The sequence below is a fragment of the Ornithorhynchus anatinus genome, chromosome X5 (assembly GCF_004115215.2).
Source record: "Ornithorhynchus anatinus isolate Pmale09 chromosome X5, mOrnAna1.pri.v4, whole genome shotgun sequence".
Classification (NCBI taxonomy): Eukaryota; Metazoa; Chordata; class Mammalia; order Monotremata; family Ornithorhynchidae; genus Ornithorhynchus; species Ornithorhynchus anatinus.
In genome coordinates this window covers 42,362,587-42,386,988 of record NC_041753.1, presented here as the reverse complement: position 1 = coordinate 42,386,988, position 24,402 = coordinate 42,362,587, and the positions used below count along the sequence as shown (strand labels likewise).

Genomic DNA, 24,402 nt, shown 5'->3' with positions numbered 1-24,402 from the left:
TGCGGTTTCTGCCCCCCACGTTATTCCTTCCGGGCCTTCTCATCTTCTCCTCTTGCTCACTTGCCTGTTGCAGGTTCATCCCTGAGGCCTGGTCTTCATGTACGGTTACCTGTGGGGTTGGCACTCAGGTGCGGATGGTGAAGTGCCAGGTGCTTCTGTCCTTCTCCCAGTCGGTGGCTGACCTGCCCATTGACGAGTGTGAAGGACCCAAGCCGGTCACTCAGAGAGCGTGTTATGCCGGTCCCTGCAATGGAGAACCGGCTGAATACAACCCTGGAGAGCCCGATCTGCTCTATGGGGGCCTGCAGGACTTCGAAGAGTTGTATGACTGGGAGTACGAAGGCTTCACTGAGTGCTCCGAGTCATGTGGAGGAGGTGAGAAAGGCATATTCTATCCTATCCCCCTCCCCACCCACTTACCCTTCTTTCCTGTTTTCCTTCCTGGCGTACAAATGTGTACTTTGGGCAAAGATCAATTTACTGCCTTCCTCCCAAGGACTAAGGTAAGCGGGGGTGTGAAGAAAAGAAGTCTATATACAGGAGATGTTCGGAATCAAACCCAGATACTCCCTTTCGGGGATGAGAAGGTAATGTCAGTTATGAGTCAGTATTGTGTACATTTGGCATGCAGTGACTCACAGTATTCACCCTGGACAGAAAAGCAAGAAGCCCAATTCATGCCAGCATTGCATGAACCTTGATGTGGGGTGTCCGTTATCGTGTGCTGCAAACAGCAAATATGGCAGCAAAGCAATGAACAGTCTTTATTTGTGTACAGTGTGGTTGGTGCTGTGGATCCTGCATTGGCCTTTTCAGGCATGTAGTCACCCAGTGGTAAATGTCTCAAGTTGGAGGGACAGCTATCAAGTATATATCCTAATGCAAAAAGCATGAGACTTGGAGTCAGGAGATCAAGGTACTAGGCCCTATCCTTTGCTTCTACCCAGCTGTGTGACCCTGGGCAAGTCAATCTCTCTGTGCCTCAGTTTCCCTATCTCTTAAATTGGAGCTAAGATTCCCTGATCTCTGTACCTCTTAGACTGCGAGCTCTGTGTGAGACAAAGATTATGTCTCAGTTGATTATTCTGTATCTACTCCAGTGCTTAGTACATATATGTGCTTTTTAAATAGCATAATTGTGTGTGTGTGAGTGTGTATACACACATATATACATGCAGGTTGAGCCACTCCTTGACTTAAGTTTGGGCTCCAATGCAAAAGAAAAGCATATGGCCAAGATAACTATCAGTGTGCTGGCCCGAAGCAGACGGTCTTGGCACTTGAAGTATTGCTGAGGTCATGGGTTATGAATATTTTGCATATAATTCCATACACACTGTATTGGATCCATAAGGGTGAACTTTATGATTTGAATGATAATATTTCTGACCTGTAGAACTCAGAAGCAGTTTCAGGAATCTCTTGCAAGGTTTAGGTTCCTCTCAATGGTCAAGAAAGGGGTGGGTTGCAAATTTAAAATCCCAAAGGCACTCCTGGCATTAATGAACCTGGGGTCTTTTTCATGAATGTAGTTTTCCGTAGACACTTAGCAGCAGTAGGCCAATCTCTAATCTCTCTCCCCACAACAAAGACTCTGATTACCTAAGGATAGTGCCTGTCTCCTCCTGTAGACTGTAAGCTCATCATGAGTAGGGAATGTGACTACCAACTCTGTAGTATTGTACTCCCCCGAGTGCTTAGTACAGTCTTTGTGCACAGTCAGTGCCCAGTAAACACCACTGATAGATGGATAGTGAAGGCTATTCAGTCTCTTTCATGGTCAAAAAATGCTTTCAGCATAGAATTGTTTCAAACCACTAAGCTGCCTCCACCACTGAAGATCCTCACTTACGTATCATAGAGAGGTGCTAAGTTAACTTGGAAAATCATGTGCTGGGCTGGGATTGTGCTAGCTGCTCCTTCTTAAAAGGCAACTTTTAGGCATGGAGAGAGGTAGAATCAGTACAGCCAAAGGGTTCACAGTTCAAGTAAAAGGAATGAAGGATGGAACAGTTGCAAGAAAATATTGTATTTTCCCCAGCAGGTCTTTTACGAGGAGTTTAATAATCCTGGCTCTGGATTTTTGTTTGTTTGTAAAATCTTCCAATTTCAAACCTTGGAATTTGAAAGTGTTTTAATGGAGAGCCCTGGCATGTGAAAGCCTAAATTTTAAAAGCTGATTTCACAAGACAGTGTGCTGGAAAACTGCTGTTGTACTGATGGTATTTCTCCACTAGTTTTCAGAGGGCTTTTTTTTTTTATCATGTGTAACAAGAGAAGATAGCTTGGATAGCATTTGTTGTCACTAAGCCAAGGGAGAAACTGAAACATCTAAATGGGAAGATGGAGTAGTAACCTGACCTCTGTGTTCTCTGGGTGGAGGTGAGCTAGGAGGAGGGAAGAGGGGAGCTCAGCTTCTTGCCAATTTATGTAAAATTAACTATGCAGCTGGTTCATCTTGGGAATTTTCCTCTTTGAACCACCACTCCAGAGAAAAGCCATGGGGAAAAGTTGAAGAAGCAACTTCAACATTACAAAAGACCCTAATACTAATTGTGGTATTTGTTAAGCACTTACTATGTGCCAGGCATGATATTAAACTGTGGGATGGATGCAAGCAAATCGGGTTGGACACAGTCCCTGTCCCACCTGGGACTCACAGTTTCAATCCCCATTTTACAGATGAGATAACTGTAGCACAGATAAGTGAAGTGACTTGCCCTAGGTCACACAGCAGACAAGTTGCGGACCTGGGATTGGAACCCAGGACCTTCTGACTCCTAGGCCCGTGCTCTATCCACTGGGCCACATTGTTTCTGTAATGTGGAAACCCTAAGCCTTTTCTCCCAATGTAATTCCCTTTGGGACAGAATACACAAGTTGTCAGGGGCCCACACCAGGCCCTTAGAGTGCTGCTCTTGCACTGCCAGTTTAGGGGACTGGTTTAGAAAATCAGTCCAAGCTTTATTAGAACGAAATGAAGAATTGCTAGCCCTGGGCTTTAAAAAAAAATGTGCATTTTAAAAATGGTATTTATTCATAGACTGACACAAGGCAGTCGTAACTTTGAATCACAGTAACAATCATGCCTGGAACTTTAGAAGTAGATGGAAGAAATAGGCTCTGCAATGGAGTTTATAAATAGCCAGATCCCTTTATCTTCAAGAATCCCCACATTCCCCTCACCCCATTCAGGAACCTAAGATCCAACAGGTAAAGTGTGCTAAGGAATGAATTCATTTGAAATCATTCTCTGTGCATTAATATGGAAATAAAATGTAGATGGTTAATGTACCACCTGATCCCTTCCTGTACGAGTTAAATCTTTGCAGAACATTAATTATAGTTTGTGTGTTTGTTACAATTATGGTACTACTGAAGTTTCTTAGAGCTCAAACTGTCAGCAAGTGGACACATCTAGAGCCTGCAATTCTGGGCCTAGGCAATAAATGCTCTTGAAATGTTAGAGTTGAAAATACCAAAGTGGTGAAAATATTCATAGACATATAATTCATGTGATGTCCATATGAACCAAAGAAATTTGATATATAGACCATATATTCAAAAATCACAGTGTGACAACATTTTATTATGTTATTTTGGTTTCCCTCGATCTTCCACCTGTGTTATGCAAGAGATGATATGTTTTTCTAATCATTTTACCTAAATTCAACCCCAAATTTGCAGGATTAAGGAATAGATTCTAAATTAATTTTTTCTCTTGCAAGACAGATCAACCTAATTTTATTGCTTTTGTAATCTCAGGAGGTGAAATTGGATAGACACAAAAGTAACCTTTCACCTTTGAGAGGTAGCAACCAGAAGGAACTGGTTAGCAATTGAATCTGTAGTTAGTGGCTGCATTTCCCAGAGCTGTCATCAAATATCATGTAACAATTATGCTATTCTGCTAGATGTAAACACTGAAAATCCCATTTGCTAGAAGATTGAAAGTGTACTTAAACCACTTAGATCTGTGTCCTATGTCCCACCCTCACCTCCCCGTTTTGTTTGAATTTCCCACATATGAACTAATATGCATGTTTCAGGAAAACAGTTGAAACTGAACAGCTTCATTTTGTTGAAATCCTGGGCAATAAAATCAATAGTAAAATCCATCTAGAGGAGAACCTGAAATCAAGTCACTCTCAGGAAAAATAGAGGGGGAAGACTTTTACCTGTTGTTCCCTCTCACATGAGCTCCCTTTTGGTATGTTTGCCAAGAAAATTTGTGAAATCATAAAAACTACAGTTTTAGAAGACTTGCTCCAGCACTGAGTGTTCAATTAGGATTAAATATACCAGTCCTATATTTCTCCTTTCACTCTTCCCATAATTTCTCTGGCGGTTGCACTGGTTCATGTGTGAAGTCACTAGGAACACTGTGAGCAATTATTGCATTCATTCAACAAATAATTGTCAAACATCCATATACATGGCACAGTTTTAGGTGCTGCAGGTGGTCCGAGTAATGTAGAAGACACAATTCCAGGATAAGACCAGGCAGAGGTAAATGGAATTATGTTTAAAAACTAACTAATGTATAGATATTATAAGCAGTAGTAAAGAAATACCTGTAGGACCCTGTCCACAGGTCAGTACCCTGACAAAATTTCCTCAATTAGAATCAGAGATCTGAGATAAATCAATCAATAGTATTCATTGAGTGCTTACTCTGTGTAGAGCACTATGTTAATCATTTGGGAGTATACAATAGGTATAGCTTGTTTGGGAGTGAGAGTTCCCCCACTCCCCCCCACCCCCCACCACACACACACACACACATTATCAATGAACACTCCTAGAATGGAGGTGCTCATGTGAGTTTTCAGTGTCCACCATTTCTGCATTCCCTTTCCTTTTCTTTCCAATTTACTGGATGGGGTGTATGGGGGTTGGGGGGGGGGGGCGGATAGGGGGGAGTGTGTGTGTGTGTGAGAAAGAGAGAGAGAGAAAGAGAATAAGAGAATATTAGGACATGGCTAAAATGGGGAATGTGTGGAGAGTTTTAAAACAAGCATTTGTCTATATGATTATAAAATAGAATGAGTAAAGGCATAGAAATCTTTCAGTGAGAGTGAAGACTTGCATTTCTTTGGGTTTTATGGAACACCCTGAAAAACTATGACTTCCAGGGCAGGGGAAGGGCAGGGGGCAAGGCAGGTTAATTAACAGGGGAGTTCATTTGAACTGGAAGTTTGGCAGCTCCAGGATTTGTTCCGAACAGTTTGCATCCTTTCGAGAGGATTTGATCATTGCACTGGTAATGCCAATCCATTGTATTGGGAAAGGGTACCGATTTTATCAACATTTCTTGGGAAATACTGTGATTTATTACCAGTCTCTAAGTTGTCAATGCCTGGGCCCTTCCAAATGCAAAAAAAAACACCCCACTGTCAGGATACAACATATGAAGGAGAGAATTGAGTGCCTATTCGTAAACCTCCAGCCCTCCACCCCAAATTGACCCAATTCTGTTTAAATTTTCCACTTTGAACTTCTCAAAAAGTTTACAAAAATGAAAACAAGGGGAGTCTATATTGGCAGCATGGAAAATATGATTGCTGAATATGCTGTTGGAGAACATTTTGACTGACTCGTCAAATAAGAACACAGATATTCCTGGGCTAGTCCCCTTTAAAGTGATAGCCAACCACCATGAATACTAAATGTAAGTGTACAGCAGTGACTGATTTATAAGCATTAAGGAATCTTGCTACATGGACAGTGCCTTCTCTTGGAAACTATTAGATTGAGAGGCAGAAGGAAGAGAGCCCATGAGGTAGATTCCATAGCCACTATTGTTATTTTGAAACACTACTGTGTGAAACAATTGGCAATGATCTTATTAACCTAAACTTCTTACAACTCTGTAGATTCTTGAGTGTTCAGTACCAAGCACAAGTGATCTGAAGGACAGTGTGTGTGAGTGCTTCTGATCATTCATTTCCTAGCTTTCCAGTGACCTGTTCTGTTCCCTTGAGTTCCAGAACCTATCAGGAGAAAATGGAAAATTGCTTTTAATATAGTCACTGCAGTTTCTTAGTTCTCTCACTTCATTCCACCTTCCTAACCTTCCATCAGTTCCTGAAGAAAGAAACCAGAATCAGGAGGAAGCAAGGGGAAGCTCTAAGCCTTGGCTGCTGACACACACAAAACAGAGCAATCTGACAGCAACTCCGGTTTACAAACTCTGGACAAGTGAATGTTGCTTTGGTCCTCCCTTCCAAGTACACCACTCTCCCCTTAATTAAAAATATAAGATGCAAATATCCCAGAGCCATTTTTTGGCACCTTGCCTACTGTGTTAAAATGTCTAGTTTCAGTAGCCTAGTCTCACCTCTTCACCCTGAAAAAAGAAAAGAAAAACACAAAATGCACAAAACCAAGTGTTCCTAGCAAATGTCACTGCATATTGCTGAGTTACTCATACAGTTTGGTGGCATTTCATTTAAGTAATTCAACAATATCCAGTGACATTTGCTAGGAACACTTGGTTTTGTGTGGGGTGTGTTTTTCTTTTTTTTTTAGGAGAGGGGTGGAGGTGAGACTAAGCTGCTCTTTTCATGGCAGAACCTTTCAGAGGTCACAAATCTAAGAGCTTTGTCTCCCTGGCTCTTGATGAGATTGGCAGCTCCAAGCTTTAGACTGCCCACTCCCATGTTTTCAAATAAGATCCATACCAGCTACCAAGACCTCCCACCAGTTTGCTGGTCTATGCTCCATCAACCTTCACACAAGCTCTCTCTGTACTATGGCCTGATGGCGTGATTTGTGTGCAGGTGTCCAGGAGGCTGTGGTGAGTTGCCTGAATAAACAGACGAGAGAGACCGCAGATGAGGGTCTGTGCATGACCAGTCGACGACCGCCCCAGCTCCTAAAAGCCTGCAGCTTGGAGCCCTGCCCTGCAAGGTAAGCTATTCCACGTTCTCTTGGACAGCATGTGCTGGACTGAGTGCATCTTTCCGCATGAAAGACCAGGCCATTATTATTACCTGATGTTTTGAAAACCAATTAGCATCAGTTCAAAATTCTAGTCAGAGCCACTTAAATTTAATTGAAACCAGGACTTTTGAAATCCACCCAGTGGCCGTTCACATAGTCCAGAGGTACATGTTGCATGTAACAATGTGACATATATAGCATGCAAATGTGCTGCTGCCTTTTGCTGAAAGGATCATGAAGTTGGCTCGTATTTCTATGACTTTTGCCATGTTCTGGCTGGCCTTCAAAGTCCAAACGCCACTCCAACTAATTCTCTTTTACCTTAGGGCAGTGGGAGGCTGTGTTCTGGGAGCCCATAATCTTGCCCTGGTATCTGGGTGGTGTAACTGATCTACTTTGAAATCTGTCAGCGTGCGGTACAGGTTTATTACAACATGCAATCTTGTATGTAGTCCTCATGCAGAAAATCGGTTACTTACAACCTTTAATTGTTCAGCCCTGTGGCTTATTTTTAATCACACTGAATGCTAAACAAATCCAGTCATTCAGGCTACCTTGTTTTTAGATGTTTTAAGTACTCTTCTGAAGAGTCTACTGTGTGCCATAGCTCCGTAGAAACTAAAACCACTGATCTGTAACTTGCTGCTCAAAAATGAAGATTCCCAAATCTCAGCATTGCAAGTCTTTTTAGTAGCATAAAAAATGTTACAGTAGGTTCATACCGTATATTCTGGGCAAGGGATTATTTTCCAGTTTAATTTCTTCCAGTTCTACAAGCTGATTTCTCCTTAGACACATAAACTACTTAAACCTTAGCCTGAAGTGGCTGAAATTAAGAAAGTGATAGCCTTGTTTAATTTTTGGGATGCTCATATAGAGCCTTTTGGTATAACTGCCTCTCCTTTTAAATCAATTTATGTGAAAGTATTAGAAAAATAGCTTTTTTGAATTGAGAGCTATTATATTTTCTACCTTGTTTTACAGATTTCAAGCTTAATTCTTGTTTTGAATTGTACATTCAACTCTGTAGTATTGCTGGGTGCACAAATACTTTAAATTTACAAAACACCACCACAAGTTGGTTAAAATACTTTTACCACATATGGCCCATTTACTTGAACTTTCCACATTCAAAATTTGGGCAAATCAAGCTCATTATTTTTCAGTCATTCAGAAGTGCCTACTAAATGGCTCCAAAGGCTATGAAACACAAAGGATAGTATCAGGCATACATCATGATGCAAGCCAGTTGTATTCATTGTGGTTGTATCGTGGGGTACATCTTCCCATTAGGATAATTAATATAAAATGTATTTATGTGCTGTATATTATAAACATTGCTGAACTATTATTTAGTCTTTATTAAAGTAATTCAAAGCATAATATCACAATGTGAAATAAATGAGGAGTTGTGAAATGATTGAATCTTTGCTGCAAAAATAGAAGCTTGTTCTTTCAGTGATATTATTGGTACCACCCGTGGTATCATTATCAATGGCCTTTATTGAGCACTTACTGTGTGCAGAGCCCTGTACCTAGCCCTTGGAAGAGAACAGTTCATTGGTTGGTAGGCAGGAACCTGGCCCTCAATCGTCCAATTTAGGTTGAAGAGCAACATTCTTTTTTTCTTCTTAAAGCCCCTTTTATCAGGTGAGTTCCTTCTGAACACTTTGAACACTTTGTGCACCTTTGAACTCCATTCTCCATTACAGTTATCTTCGATCATATTTATAAATTCATCTCAATCATCTTACCCCTCCCTATCTTACCTCACTGATCTCCTACTACAACCCAGGCCGCTCACTCTGCTCCTCTAACACCAAACTACTCACTGTACCTCAATCTTGTCTATCTTGTTGCTGACCCCTTGCCCATGTCCCCCCTCTGGCCTGCAACTCCCTCCCCCTTCGTGTATGACAGAGCACCCTTCTAAAATCACGTCTCCGAGGAGCCTTCCCCAACTAATTTTTCATTTCCCCTACTCCCTCTACTTGGTGTTGGCTATGCACTGGTATCTTTACCCTTTAAGCACTTGATATTCACCCCACTCTCAGCCCCATAGCACTTATATACGTTTTCATAGTATATTTTAATGTCTGCCTCACCGCTAGACTGTAGGATCCTTGTGGGCTGGGAACTCTGTTATATTGTCCTCTCCCAAGTGCTTAGTACAGTGTTCTGCACACAGTAAGCTTTCAATAAATACCATTGCTTGATTGAATGATTGATCTGCTTTTTGGAAAATTGATGCAAGACTTAATTAAATTTTTTAATTAGCTGATGGTAGGGAAATCATAACTTTATCAGTATTGGCACAGATTTGGCATAATGCATTGGATTGTCCAAGTGACCTAGTATAAAAAGCACAGGCCTGGGACTCAGAAGACCTACGATCTAATTCAGGCTCCACCATTTGCCTGCTGTATGACCTTGGAGAAGTCACTTTACTTCTCTGTGCCTCAGTTATCTTGTCTATATCTATATCTATATCTTGGAGAAGCAGCGTGGCTCAGTGGAAAGAGCACGGGCTTTGGAGTCAGGGCTCATGAGTTCGAATCCCAGCTCTGCCACTTGTCGGCTGTGTGACTGTGGGCAAGTCACTTAACTTCTCTGTGCCTCAGTTCCCTCATCTGTAAAATGGGGATTAAGACTGTGAACCCCACGTGGGACAACCTGATTCCCCTGTGTCTACCCCAGCGCTTAGAACAGTGCTCGGCACATAGTAAGCGCTTAAAAAATACCAACATTATTATTATTATATCTGCTCTCCTTTCCTCTTGGATTATGAGCCCTATGTAGAACAAGGACTTTGTCCAGTAGGATTATAATCCATCAATTCTAATGTTTAGTATGGTGCTTGGCACATAGCGCTTAACAAATGCCAAAATTAGTATTACTGTTATTATTAAGTTCAATGAGGTCCTTGTTGGATAATGCTTTGGGTGAATGAGGTGCAATTAATTCAGTGCCATCCTGATCATCCATTTCTAAATTTAATGCCTTCCCAATTCAATAACTTCTCAAGAGTCAATTCAACATCTTAAAGACCTGATCCAATTCATCGTTGAATGCTTAATCTCAGCCAATGAAGGGAGGGAGTGGGAAGGGATTTACTAGCCTTTTAGTGCTCGGCTGGAAATTTGGGACTAACCAGACATATGTGTGGAGTAAGCATCATTCGTACAGGGTGTAATAATGTTAATAATAATGTTGGTATTTGTTAAGCGCTTACTATGTGCAGAGCACTGTTCTAAGCGCTGGGGTAAACACAGGGGAATCAGGTCGTCCCACGTGGGGCTCACAGTCTTAATCCCCATTTTACAGATGAGGGAACTGAGGCACAGAGAAGTTAAGTGACTTGCCCACAGTCACACAGCTGGACAAGTGGCAGAGCTGGGATTCGAACTCATGAGCCCTGACTCCAAAGCCCGTGCTCTTTCCACTGCGCCACGCCGCTGCTTTTTGGGATGGTTGTATCATGGGTTGTCTGTAACCCGGAGTCTGCCTGGATTGTACTAGTACTAGGAAGGAAGCGACCTTACCTGGAAGATATGCTGAAAATATTTTAAACCGTTACAGCTATATGCCATCTGATTGAAGGAAAGAAAAAGACATGAAATGGTGCCTCCAAAACCAAGAGAACTAATTGGTAGTCACATTATACAAGCTTAATCCATTTTAAGAATTTTTGTATTGATTTAAGGGAAAGACTTCTGTGCCTCAGTTTCCTCATCTGTAAAATGGGGATGAAATTCCTGTTTTCCCTCACCCTTAGACTGTGAGCCCCAGGTGGGATAGGGGCTGTCGGACCTAATTTTCTTTTATCTACTCCTGTGCTTTGTACAGTGCCTGGAACATAGAAAGCACTTAAAATAACACAGTTATGATTGTCATTATTAGGCTTATCTGTGCAAATAACTCAGGTTGCTAGTGGGCTTTGCCATGACTTCTCAGTGAGTTACCACAAATCAGTTCTAAGTCATACAGGTAAGACTTTGTTAGATAGCAAACCAAGCCATCTTTGGACCCTTAAAATCAATCAATCTTTCGATAAAATTTATTGAGCTCTTTCTCTTTGCATAGTACTGTACTAAGGACTTGGGAGAGTACAATAGAGTTAGTAGATGATCCCTACCATCAAGAAGTTTAAAGTCTATCGTGGGGGGTGACAAACATTAAAATAAATTGTAGGTATTATAGGTACATAAATGCAGTGGGGAGGAGAGGGCTGAGTGCTTAAATGGGGAGGAATAAAATGCATAGGTTATTCAGGAGTTAGGGAAAATAGAGTGAGGAGATTAATCAGGGAAGACTTCCTTCAGGAGAAGTGATTTTAGTAGGGCTTTGAGATGGGGAAAGGATCTGCCAGATGTGAACCTTTCCAGCAGAGTTGCCAACTGCTGAGAATGATTTTTACAAACAGTACGAAAGAAAGGTACTAGCTTGCAAACTTTTTTACTGACAAACATTTGTATAATATAAAGTAACTGGGCATCTGCTGTGGCATTTCTTTGACCCATAACTAGGTAATGCTGAGTATCCAGCCAATAGGAAAGGAGCTCTTGAGGGCCTGCAAACCCAGTGGTGTGGGGTCAGGGAGAGGGAGGGACACTGGGGAAAAACAAAATTCCCTCATCCTTCCTACCTGTCCTTCGCCTCCTGCCTTAGAGCCCTGAAATAACTGCCCCTAGGTTCTCTCCCTCGGTCAAATGGGAACAACTGGGGGAGAAGAGTGGGAAAGAGCAGGAGGACAAGGTACTAAAAGAAGAGAGGGGAAGGAGAAGGTGAGCTGGGGGTGAGGGGAATGGATGGAAGAGAAAAAGGAAAGAGGAGAGTTGCAAGGTAGAAAGAAAGGAAAAAAAATAAAAAGGGAGAAGGGGGAGATGAGAGATGGGAGGAAGGAAAAAGGAGCACATAAAAACTTTCCCTTTCATCTCTCCTCTCTCTCCTCTCCCCTTATTCCCTTCCCCCTTTTGCCTGGTGGCCAGACAGGCAAACAGTCACAGGTACATCTCTTTTAAAATGACATGGGGATAGGGAAACCATGACCCCACAAGGGGGGAGAAGTTGGGGCACCTGACCGGAGTGGGGCTTGCAGCTGAGGCCCAGGAAGTAAGGAGGAGGAGGAGGCAGCAGTGCCTGGCTCCCCGATTCCAGATCCAGTGCTCCTAACAGGTGATTTTGTTCTGGCCCCAGCTGGGGAGCAGAGGGGACACTGGCTCAAACTCCAGGGCCGGCACTCCTGCCACCACTGATTGGCCAGAGATAGCAGACAAGTGGTAGAAACAGGACTAGAATTTAGGACCTTCTGACTCCCAGGCCCTTGCTCTATCCGTGATGCCATGCTGCTTCTCTAAGCACGCAAGCTCCCTCCCTTTTGGGAAATGGAGTAGTTATTTTTTCTGCCATTGCCCCAGCAACCACAGTGTGACTTAATGTACCTGGTGCAGAAGGGCGCCACCCTGGGCAGCCACTGGTCCAAGGTGCAGAGCAAACAAGATCCCCCGTGTCATTGCCTCAGGGTGGTGGCCACCCATGTTTTATGGACATTGCAATCTTTTTAGAGGCTTTATGGACATGACCAATTTAAAGCTGTTTTTACAGACAACCTGCTTTCCATACAGCAACAACAAGGTGATAAATAGGCAAATTTACTACAAGTTTATCTGGTCTCAGGGCAGGGTGGAGCCCAGAGGAATAAAGAGTAACAAAGGGGAAGCCAGACTCTTTGCTTGGAATCAAAGGCCTCTGACTGATTTTCTCTGCCCAGGAAGCAGAGGCAAATGCCATTCACATCAACTCCTTGGGTTGCTGGAAAATGTACAAACTACAGGAAGCCAGCCCCTTTCTCTGTAGGGAAAGGTAGTTCAAACTCCCTTTTCCTTCAGTTCCTTTGCCCTAACTCCAACAAGGAGTTGGATTAGTTGTTTTAAAAAGCATCACAGTTTAACAATGCATATATAGATAAATGCTGAGGATGACCATAAGGTATATGTTTGGTAAGGGTGGTTGTTGGGTGGACTAATCAGTGGTATTCATTAAGTGCTTAGTAAGTACAGAGTACTATACTAAGCGCTCAGTTAATGGTGTTATCAATTAATTGGGAAAGGCTTCTTGGAGGAGGAGGAGGGAAAGGGATTATAGAATATAGCGTATCCCCGCCCTCCATCTCAATGATACTAAAAGGGCAGCACAGGCAGTACATCCTCAAGGTTGGACTTTGGAGGGAAAGTGTTAAAATTTAAGGAGAGGTTAATCATACCCTTCATATCCAACAGACCACCACTCTCCCCCCATTCAGAACCTTATTAAAATCACATCTCCTCCAAGAGGTCTTCTCTGACTAAGCCCTCATTTTCCCTACTCCCTCTCCTTTCTGTATCACCCTTGCACTTGGCTTTGTACCCTTTATTCATCCCACCCTCAGCCCCAAAGCACTTATATACATATCCATAGTTTATTTCAACGTCCGTCTCCCCTCCAGACTATAAGCTCCTTGTGGGCAGGGAACATGTCTACCAGGTCTGTTGTACTCTCCCAAGTGCTTAGTATGGTGCTCTGCAAACAGTAAGTGTTCAATAAATACAATTTGAATACAATTAGGGAAGAGCCCAGTGTTTTGCTATTCCTAATCTCACTTTAAGACCTTTAAATAGAAGTTAATTCTAAGATAAGTTCACAATAAGAGAGCAAATATGCTGGTATTTTTTTTAATGTCCTAAAAAGAGTTGAAAATTCCTTCCTTTCTTTTTGAAAACAAAAATGACCTTTGTCCCCATACTTTACATTTTGCTTCCCCCTCTGTCCTCTTCGTCATCCCCCAAGTACTGTCATTTCAAGATCATCTCCCTTGTTTGCAAAAGCATCAGTGTCAATAGCCCAGGAAAGCCAAAAAGCACCCGTTTCCCCAGCTCCCCTCCCCCATGCACATACACAAGAGTCATGCCTGTTATTAATTATAAGCATTTGATAGCCTGGCCAGAGTGTGTTGAAAAGATTTGGTAAATGTGTGTGGAGGAGGGGAGAGAAGTAAGCAATCAAAGCCAGATGGCTGAAAATGAAGGAAATTCCAGGCAATTTCTGCAGCTTTGTTCTTAAATACTTTCAAAACTAAACTTTTATTCCTATGCAACAGAGAACAGCTGACTCGTACAGAATAGATAAACAGTGAAGAAAAAGCACATAGTTCCAGGAATTGGGCTCGGTTTCCCTTCTCCTCTTCTCCTTTCTCAGACCTTTCTTAGGAAAGACAAGGACTCTCAAAGATGCTTGAGAGTCCCATGTTCTGAAGCCAGAAAGAAACAAACTGGGAGTTTATAGAGCACTTGGTCTCCTTTTTATAAGGTTTTCTTTTTCCCAAAGGTGCCTGTATGTGTGTGATGAACATTTTTATGCATATTGGGAGCAAGGAATTTCCAGTTTCATCGTTTCTCACATGTCAACCTGGTCAGAATAAAAGTACTGAAAGCCCTAGACCAGGTTTATCTCCAAATATTTTGTCCCTTGCTCTCCTGAACTTTACAAGCTCCTTACATTCTGGCTGTGGGCCTGTGTCAAAGGTACAACATGGATCCACTCTCCAACCACGACCTCCTCACTTGCCTTTTCTCCTACACGCACCCCTTCTCCACAAAAGTGTACTGTTCCCCCACAGAGATCTCTAATCTGTCAACCCCCTCCAATTTTTCAATGTCATCATGCCCCATCTGGTCTCCATACCCAACCTACCTTCTCTAGACTCACAAATTCATGCCTTCAACTCCACCATCTCCATTGAACTCGACCCCCTCTCTCCCCATCCCTCTGCCAATCTCATACCACAGACCCACAACCCTGGATCACCCCCACAGTATGCTTCTTCTTGTTCTCGAGCCACACAGCGCTGCTGGTGGAAATCCAGACATCAAGCCAATCTCAAATTCATCATCACCTGTTATAACTCTGCCCTGTCCTCTGCCCAGCCACAATATTTTCCATTTTTATTGATTTCCATGTCCATTGCCCATACCAGCTATTTCAAATGTTTAACTTCCTCCTCAACCTTGGCTTGCCCCATCTCTTGCTTCTAGTGACCCAGTCACATATTTAATCGATAAAATTGAAACTATCAGGCCTAAACCCACTAATATCTCCCCTGCTCCTCTCCGGTCCCACACTCCTCCTGCCCCCTCTTTGACTCTCCCATCTTTCCCAGCAGTAACTCAAGAGAAGATTCCCTGTCTCCTTTTAATGTCTACCCTCTCCATCTCTGTCTCCAACCTCATCTCTTTGCAACTTATTGAAATACCCCCTCCCTTCTTCCCTGCCTAACCACCATCTTCAACTGCTCACTATACAGTAGCGCCTTTCCCAGTGCTTTCAAACATGCTAAAGTATCCCCTGTTCTTAAAACAACCCTAGCTTGACCCCACAACATCCTCCAGTTATTGTCCCATCTCACTCCTACCATTCTTTTCCAAAGTCACCTAACTTCCCTGTGTTTGTTTCCTCATCTGTAAAATGGGGATTCAATACCTGTTCTACCTCTGACTTAAACTGTGAGCCCCATGAGGGACAGGGACTGTGTCCAACCTGATCATCTTGTATTTACCTCAGTGCCTAGTAGAGTGCTTGGTACATAGTAAATGCCTAACAGATACCTTTAAGATGATGATGATGATGTTGCTTAGTACAGTGCTGTGCACACAGTAAGCACTCAATAAATATGTTTGAATGAATGTTGATGATGATTATTATTGTTGAAAGAGTAGTGAAGGTGAGAGCTAGAACCTCATCTGTATGCAACTTGCTTGACTGATATTTCAGTTGGACTTTTCCTGCAATTATCTCATTGTCCCTCAAAATCATGCCCAGATTGTTGAAGGGTAGAGATTGAATGTCTCCTGGGTGGGAAGGAATATGGATGTTTAAATTTCAATTAGATGTGAGAATACAATGGGATCAATCAATCAACTGTACATTCATTCATTCATTAGTATTTATTGAGTGCTTACTATGTGCACAGCACTGTACTAAGTGCTTGGAATGTACAAATTGGCAACAGCTGTATATATCCAGAGCCCACTCATGCAATGTTGTTTTCATTGGTCTTGGTCATCACCATCACCAATTTTCATTGGTCTTGGTCATCACCATCACCAGTTTTCATTGGTCTTGGTCATCACCATCACCAGCATCATTATTTGGGGACCTACTTTATACAAATAGGCATTGAGAAGAATTACTGAAGTGTAAGGTGGAATTCTTATCCTCAAGAGGCTATGTCTGTGAAGGGGGAAGTCTGTTGCCACTGAGGAACAGATGAGGCGGTGGCATAAACAGTGGCGGTTAATTTGGGAGCGGAATGACAGTACAGTCAGAACAGATACCTGCAGTCCCCTTCCTGCTCCCTCTCAGCATGTTGCCTCATCTTTCCAGTCCATCCAAACTGCTACCACATTAATCCAAGCACTTATCCTATCCCACATTGATTACTGCATCAGCCTCCTTGCTGACCTCCCTGACTTTGGTCTCTCCCCAAGTCAGTCAAACCTTCACTCTACTGCCTGGATCACCTATCTACAAAACTGTTCATTCCGTGTTTCCAGCATCTCAAGAACCACCCGTGGTTGCCATCCACATCCACATCAAACAGAAACTGCTTACCATTGATTTTAAAGCACTCAATCATCTTGCCCCCCGACCTTACCTCGCTACTCTCCTACTGTGACCCAACCCACACACTTCACTCCTCTAAAGCCAGCCTACACACTGTACCTCAGTCTCATCTATCTCTCTGCTTACCCTTCACCCATGTCCTGCCTCTGGCCTGGAATGCCCTTCCTCTTCATATCCAACAGATGGTCATTCTCCCACCCTTCAAAGTCTTACTGAAGGCCCATTTCCTCCAAGAGGCCTTCCCCGACTAAGCCCTCATTTCCTCTTCTCCCACTCCCTTGTGCGTCATCCTTACACTTGGATTTGCACCATTTATTCACCCCTTCCTCAGCCCTACAGCATTTATGAACATATCCGTAATTTATTTAGTTTCTCTTTCTCCCCTTCTAGCCTGTAAGCTCACTGTGGGTAGAAAATGTGTCTACCAACTGTGTTGTACTGTACTCTCCCAAGTGCTTAATATAGTGTTCTGCACACAGTAAGTACTCAATAAATGACATTGATTTATTCCTTTAGAATGTATTTCAATGGTGTTTGTTTCCATCCAAACCAGGGCATGAGGAAATGGTTTTAAATGGTCTTCAGGGGAGGACCCGGAAATATTTTATCCACTGAGAAAATGAGCAGTTGCAAAGGTTTTAGCAGGACTTTAGCTTTTGATGGTTACTGTCCTCTGTGGTCCAGGGTCTTCAGAATCATAAAGGGAGCCTAGGAGAGGCATGTATGCTAGGAAGATAATGGAACTCCAGTGACCTGAAAAGCAGAGTAAAAGAGAGAGGGAAACAGAGAGATGGATAAAGGTACAAAAGATGGGAGAGGGAGAGAGAATGTGAATGTAAACTGTTTGTGTCTAAAACTCTGAAGAAATAGTTCAAGAACAGTTCATCCTAATGAAAATATTATCCCTGTCAGTGTGCCAGGCCAAGGTCAACAAGATCTTGGGTTATCTGCCACAGTTGCAGAAATGAGATCTGCTGCAGAGATAGCCTTTGCTTTCCTTCATGAATCTATGTTCTTCATTTTTGCCAACATCATTCCTCTCTTCCTGCATATTGCAACATGCCCCATGCTCTCCTCAATACCCCCCTTCAACACAAACATATCTTTCTCTGGTAGCTTCCTGATGCAATGAGGGAAGAGCCCAGATAAATACTTATGTTTACACTTAGGCATGCAGTAAAGATGAATTCTTCAGCTCAATTCTTGTTCCTCTCCTCTCCCAGTCTACCTCGATACCTCTGATCTCTCTTCTTCTCTGCAGTCTTGCATCTCCTCCTGCCTCCAGGACAGCTCTACATGGATGTCCTACTAACATCTCAAAGTGAAGCATGTCCAAACTGAACTCTTCATCTTCTCTCCAAAATCCTCTCTTCCACCTAACTTGCCCATTACTGTTGACCCCTCTTCCCATCTCTCAAGCCCACAACCTTGGTATTATCCTTGACTCCTCCCTCTCTTCCCCCTCCATATTTAGTCTTTCACCAAATCATGTTGGTTCTTCCTTTACAACATTTACAGGATATGCTCCTTCCTTTCCATCCAGATGGCCAACATACTGGTCCAGACAGTTGTCCTATCCCAGTCACCTTGCTGAGCCTCCTGCCTCCAGTCTTTCCCTTCACCAGTCCATACTTCATTCCACTGCCTAGATCATTTTTCTAAAACATCATCCTGTAAACATCCCCCAGCTCCTCAAGGACCTTCAGTATTGCCCATTCCTCTCTGCAATAAGCAGAAAGTCCTGACAATTGGGTTTAGGGTACTGAATCAGCTTTCTCTCCCTCCTACTTATCCACTCTCTTCTCCCATTGCACCTCAGCTTGCACTCTTCATTTCTCTCAAGCTAACCTACACTCCATGCTTCCTTTTAGTCTCTCCCACCACGGACCTATTACTCCCACTTTCCCTCCTACCTGGAACTCTCTACCCCTTCACATCCAATGGACTACTGCTCTCTGTATCTTCAAAGTCCTTCTGAAATTACATCTTCTCCAGAAGGGCTTCCCCAATTATTTTCTAACCTCTTCATTTTACATTCCCCAAACACTTAAATATTCACAACTCCTTGTAGCACTTATGAACTTATATACTCTATTATTTCCTCCCATGTGTAATTTGCTATAGTGTCTCTCCCCAGCTATGCAAATTCTCTTGTATTCTCCCAAGTACTTGTTACAGTGCTTTGCACATAGTAGACAGCTCTTTTAAATAATAATAAGAATCATGGCATTTATCAAATGCTTACAATACACCAAGTACTGTGCTGAGCACTGTGGTGGATACACAGTACTCAGATCAGATACTACTAATTGATTGAAATATTCTTCTTGCCCCACCACTTCCCAAACTTGTACCATCCCTACTGTACTCAAAAGCAAATCTAACCAACATAGCCTGCTTGGTCCTTCACTGGCCATGACTGGTGGACTTAGCAGCACATATCCCTGGCCATTCTCTGATCTCCAGAGCGACAGATGCCTCACTCCTACTCTGACTGTTTTTCCATTGTTTTAAGATTAGAGGAAGCTCTCTTTTTGGAGGCTACTGGATCCAAGGGAGTGATCTCCCACTTGAAATTGGAAAAGTTCTGTTAAGGGCAGATGCAGGAAAATGGTGGAGTTCATTTTTCTTCCCTCTCTTCCCCAGAGTGCTCATTCCTCAGCACAGAGAGAATCAAACTTCGTATGTGCTTTTTCCATGCAACTAATTCAACTTTCCTACAAATACCAGCTGTAAATCATTCGTTCATAAAGCCCCTAACTTTTGGTCCTGACTCTCTAGGGCATTTTCTTTAACATTGAGGGGTTGGTTCAATTCAGCCATGCTCCCCTATTCACTTCTCCCGCATCTGCAACCTCTTTTAATTGAGTTGTTTTTTATAATATTTTGAACTGAAATGGAGTAAAGAGAAACAATGGCAAATCAGCTCTTCCAACTGATTATTTTTTAAAGATGGCTTTTGGCTGGTGAGTTATTAGTGAAATGAATATAGTAGGGTATAAATAGGAGATAACCAAGAGGCTCAATTTATTGTTTTAGTTCAACCTTTACTGAGGAAGATTGTAGTGATTCTCACACCTCAATTTTTTTTTGGAGGGGTAGCAATTAGATCAAAAGAATTCATTCAAATTATGGGAAATGCACAGGATGTTTTAGACCAAATTAATAGGCAAGATATAAACAAATTACTGGAACCAGATAACATCTCTCTGGTAATAACAGTTGTATTTGTTAAGCTCTTTCTTATGTACCAAGCACTGTACAAAGTTCTAGAGTAGATGCAACAGTTCTTGGTATCTTGCAAGTCCTAAAGGAACTCAGAAGGGAGTGACAGAACTCCAGACAAGAGGGTGTAACCTATCTGTACAGATGGCCACCGGAACTGAGGACTGACAGATTATAGTTGTAATTCACGGTTTTAAAAATGTGATCCCGCTGACCCTGGGAACTGCCAAATTCTACTTCCATGCCTGGCACATTGGTGGAATTTTGCAATTAACTGAGTACTCATAGGATTGGAGGGAATATTTTGTTAAGGATAGATAATTGGCTAAAATACATGGAACAAAGAAGGGAGATAATCACTATTCAGGACAGAGAAGTGCAAAGTGTAGCAATGGTTTTGTTTAACATCATAAATGGTCTGAAAGAGGAAGTAAAATTCCCAAGTTTGAAAATGACACTAAGATCTTCCAGGTAGTGAAGCTCAGTGAGTGGGCTAAAAATTGGCAGATGTGTTTACAGGAGCAAATTAGCTTATGGCTGCCAAATTATAACTTTTATGAGGGCAGGGATTGTCCTCTCCAAAGAGCTTCGTACAGTGCTCTTCACACAAGTAGGTGCTCAGTAAATACTATTAATGGATTGATTAATGGGAAAAGTTGATTATTTGTGTGATCATTGATTATTCAGTGAACAACAGCAGGCCAGAACACCAACTACAAAATAATCAAAATTACTACCTGATGAAACACTTGGAGAGTCAGTAACCTCTCAGGAAAGAGATTTTATCTCAGCCCACACACTTGACTCCTCTGATGCCAACCTCCTTGATCTGTACCTTGATTTCTTCTATCTTGCCGCCAATCTCCTGCTCACATCCTGGCTCTGGCCTGGAACATCCTCCCTCTTCATATCTGACAGATAATTACTCTCCCACTTTCGAAGCCTCATTGAAGGCACATCTCCTCCAAGAGGCCTTCCCTACTAAGCCTTCATTTCCCTCTTTTCCCATTCCCTTCTGTAACACCAACGTACTCCCCTTATTCACCACCCCAACCCCACAGCACTTACATACATATCCATAATTTATTTATTTATAATAACTCTCCCAAGCACTCAGTGCCCTGCACACAGTAAGTGCTCAATAAATATGATTGATTGATTGATATACCCTAACGTTCCCTCTAGCTACCCACTGAATACTGCTTATGTCTGGACATTAGGGTGGGTGTCAAGGAGAGCAACCATCTCACAGTTCCTCTTAGGCATCCCGGAGCCAGTATCAGAGAGGGAATATTGGCTGGTTGAGGTCATATAACCAGATACTGGGATGGCTTTCCCCATCATCTTGACCAAGAGAAGCTGGCTGCCTCCACTCAATTGGTTTGTCATGTGTGTGGGGTATTCAATTTATATACCCAACACCCTGAAAATGGGAAACCTCTTTCAGGAACTATTAACCTGATGGCTTTGAATCCTCAACCTGGAAATGAAAGTCTATGCAGCTAGCTCATTGCTAAATCCCTGATCATTACAACTTGGTGTTTGGTTTTGCTTATGACATTCACTCTTTCTAGAACCGTGTTAGTCCAGGCCTTTGCACAGAGCAGCTGCTCTGCACCGAGTCTGTCAAATGTGATGTTTGCTGGGGCATTCAGAATTACTTTAGCACCTAATCGTGTGTGGTGAAAATGTATTTTCTAAGAAATGTAGAGGAAAGAAAGGGAAAAAAAAGAACTTCAATTTGAATCCTGTTTTTAGGAAGTTAATTTCCTGACCAAGGAAGCAAGGCACTTGGAAAGGGAGGTGTGAATATTGGGAGGGAGCTATTGTACCATGTTTAGAGAGTAAGATGTGATATGGGTCAAGGAGAACTAGGGATGCCTGTAAACATTGACTGAATTATTCTTGTACACATAGTGAACCTTCCCTCCAAAGAGCTCAAATGTCATCATAAATGGAGTCACTAACCCTCATAATGCCCTAGGAAGCATAGCAAAATTGCCCTGTTGGGAAGCAGATTTTTGGATCATCCACTGAATAGAAAATCTATCCCCATCGGTGTAGGAAAATATCTGACCTTAGCTGTTCTGGGAGCCCATCTGCAGTTTAGTACTGCAGAAGAAGTTCACAGCGGTCTATTTTCTTAAGCTCCTCACACTGTATTCATTTGGCATAGCTTTCTATGGTGAAACCTGCAAACTTTTATCAGCCTTCCTGGCTTTTCCTTAGTGGAATTAGCTTCCTGGTGAGTCACCCACAGCTCCAACATCTAATCCTAAAACTATCAATCCACTTACCTCTGCATGTCCAACTAAGTCAAATAGGCAAATAGCTCTCTTCCTGGTATTAACTACTTCTCTGAGAGACCCATAATGAACCTAATAATAATCATTGTGGTATTTGTTGCAAGCTTACTATGTTTTAAGCACTGCACCAACCACTGGGGGAGATACAAGATAATCATGTCAGGCACAGTTCCTGTCTCCCATGGGGCTTACAGTGTAAGAGGGAGGGAGAACAGGTATTGAGTTCCCATTTTACAGAAGAGGAAACTGAGGCTCAGAGAAGTTAAATGACCTGCCCAATATCAGACACCAGGCAAGTGGGGGATCCAGATCCCCCGACTCGTAGGCCCTTGTTCTATTCATTCATTCATTCAATAGTATTTATTGAGCGCTTACTATGTGCAGAGCACTGTACTAAGTGCTTGGGATGAACAAGTCGGCAACAGATAGAGACAGTCCCTGCCGTTTGATGGGCTTACAGTCTAATCGGGGGAGACGGACAGACAAGAACAATGGCAATAAACAGCGTCAAGGGGAAGAACATCTCGTAAAAACAATGGCAACTAAATAGAATCAAGGCGATGTACAATTCATGTTCTATCCACTAAGCTACTCTGCTTCTCGAGTTCCTTTCTTCTTGCTTCCACCTAAAGTGGAATTGATTGACATCTATGTGTAATGGGGGAGAATCTGTCTCCTGATTTAAGTGGGGCCACCGTCCTACTAGTGAAGCAGCATGGCATAGTGGAAAGAGCATGGTTCTGGGAGTCAGAAGGACCTAAGTTCTAATCCTGGCTCTGCCACTTGTCTGCTGTGTGACCCTGGGGAAGTCACTTCACTTCTCTGTGCCTCAGTTACCTCATCTGTAAAATAGGCATTAAGGCTATTAACCCTATGTGGGACAGGGACTGTGTCCAACCTGATTATCTTGTATCTACCCCAGCAATTAGCACAGTACTTGGCACAAAGTAAGTGCTTAACAAATACCACTCTTATTATCATTATTATTACTATGTTCCACGGTACTTGGGTGTACCCCAAGCCAGTTTTGTCCCAAACCATGTGATTCAGTTCAAAGCACAAGGACTCCCTTCTATGGCAGTTCTAAGGCTGAATCACTAGTTTTCTGTACTCTTTATCCCTGGCAGCCTCCTGCTTGGAGTTTGACTCCATCTTCCGAATGCTGCTCAGCTGAAACATAAATGTAGGCACACAGTGAGCACTCCAATAAATGCGACTGATTGATTGATTCCCTACCTTTGGTACTGTGTGCTGGGCACAGGACAGCACTTGTTCCCAGAACTTGCCATGTTTCCTTTAAGCTATGTGGGTGCCAGCTCACCCATTAACCTTGGAGGTGCCAGGTCCTGGGACTGAAATGTGACAATCCCCCAAAGCAATTAAGTCCCAGGTGCATCCCCAGAACCCTACAACCATGGAAGAGAGATCCAGACTCTAGAAGTGAAGGAAGGCCAATGGAACAGTTAGACCCTCACCCATAAAACACTTTGCCTAGCGCATGAGCCGGGGGTTTGAAGCATTCAACAAAGGTTGAGTGGTCAGAAAGTATATAATGTAAAATTAATGTGGTCTGAGTCATTTGGCAAAGCACTTGCCTACCAAGTGAAACCAGGGATTGTGTCTTTAGCTCCATTGTATTTTCCCAAGCACTTAATACAGGCACTACACATGATACGTGTTCAATAAATACTTTTGATTCAATGATTTAGAAAAGAAAATACAAACTGATATAATAATAATACTAGCAGTAGCAGCAGCACCAGTGTTTAGTATGTACTTAGTGCAGTTCACTGTACTAGATGCTTGGGACATACAGAATAATGAAATGACATCTTCCCAGCCCACAAAGAGTTTAAACTCTAACAGGGAACCTGAGCCTAACCTTATGAGCTGGGAGATGAGATATTTTTGAAGGTGGGTGTCTTCCATGACACGACTAATAATTGCAGATTACATTTAGAGTTGCTGTCTTCCTAAAAACAGATTCAAATATGCTAATTCCACAATTGTATCTTATCACTTAATAACAGTGGTTCTCACCCCCTCTCCATCAATACTCCCTTTGTACTTACTTTCTTTCCTCTCTTTTGCCCTCCCTCCCACATCAAGGCCTGCAGAGAGACCTTGGAATGAATGGAAGTTTCAGCATCCTCTCAATCTAAATGGCCAGTCACAAACCATCATTTATTTTTATCAATAGCAGTATTTAGCATGTGCCTCTTGTGCTCAGAACACTGTACTAAGATCTTAGGAACATACAGCAGAAGTA

At 42.5% G+C, this 24,402-nt stretch overlaps 1 protein-coding gene across 2 annotated transcripts in view; it reads left to right on the top strand.

Moving 5' to 3' along the window:
- Nucleotides 1-24,402, top strand: part of ADAMTSL1 (ADAMTS like 1) — a 320,400-nt gene that overhangs the window by 191,595 nt on the left and 104,403 nt on the right. For both annotated transcript variants that reach the window (XM_039910787.1, XM_029055244.2), the window contains exons 14-15: nucleotides 74-375; nucleotides 6,783-6,912. In XM_039910787.1, the coding sequence (XP_039766721.1) occupies nucleotides 74-375; nucleotides 6,783-6,912 (432 nt within the window). The remainder of the gene's footprint in view (nucleotides 1-73; nucleotides 376-6,782; nucleotides 6,913-24,402) is intronic.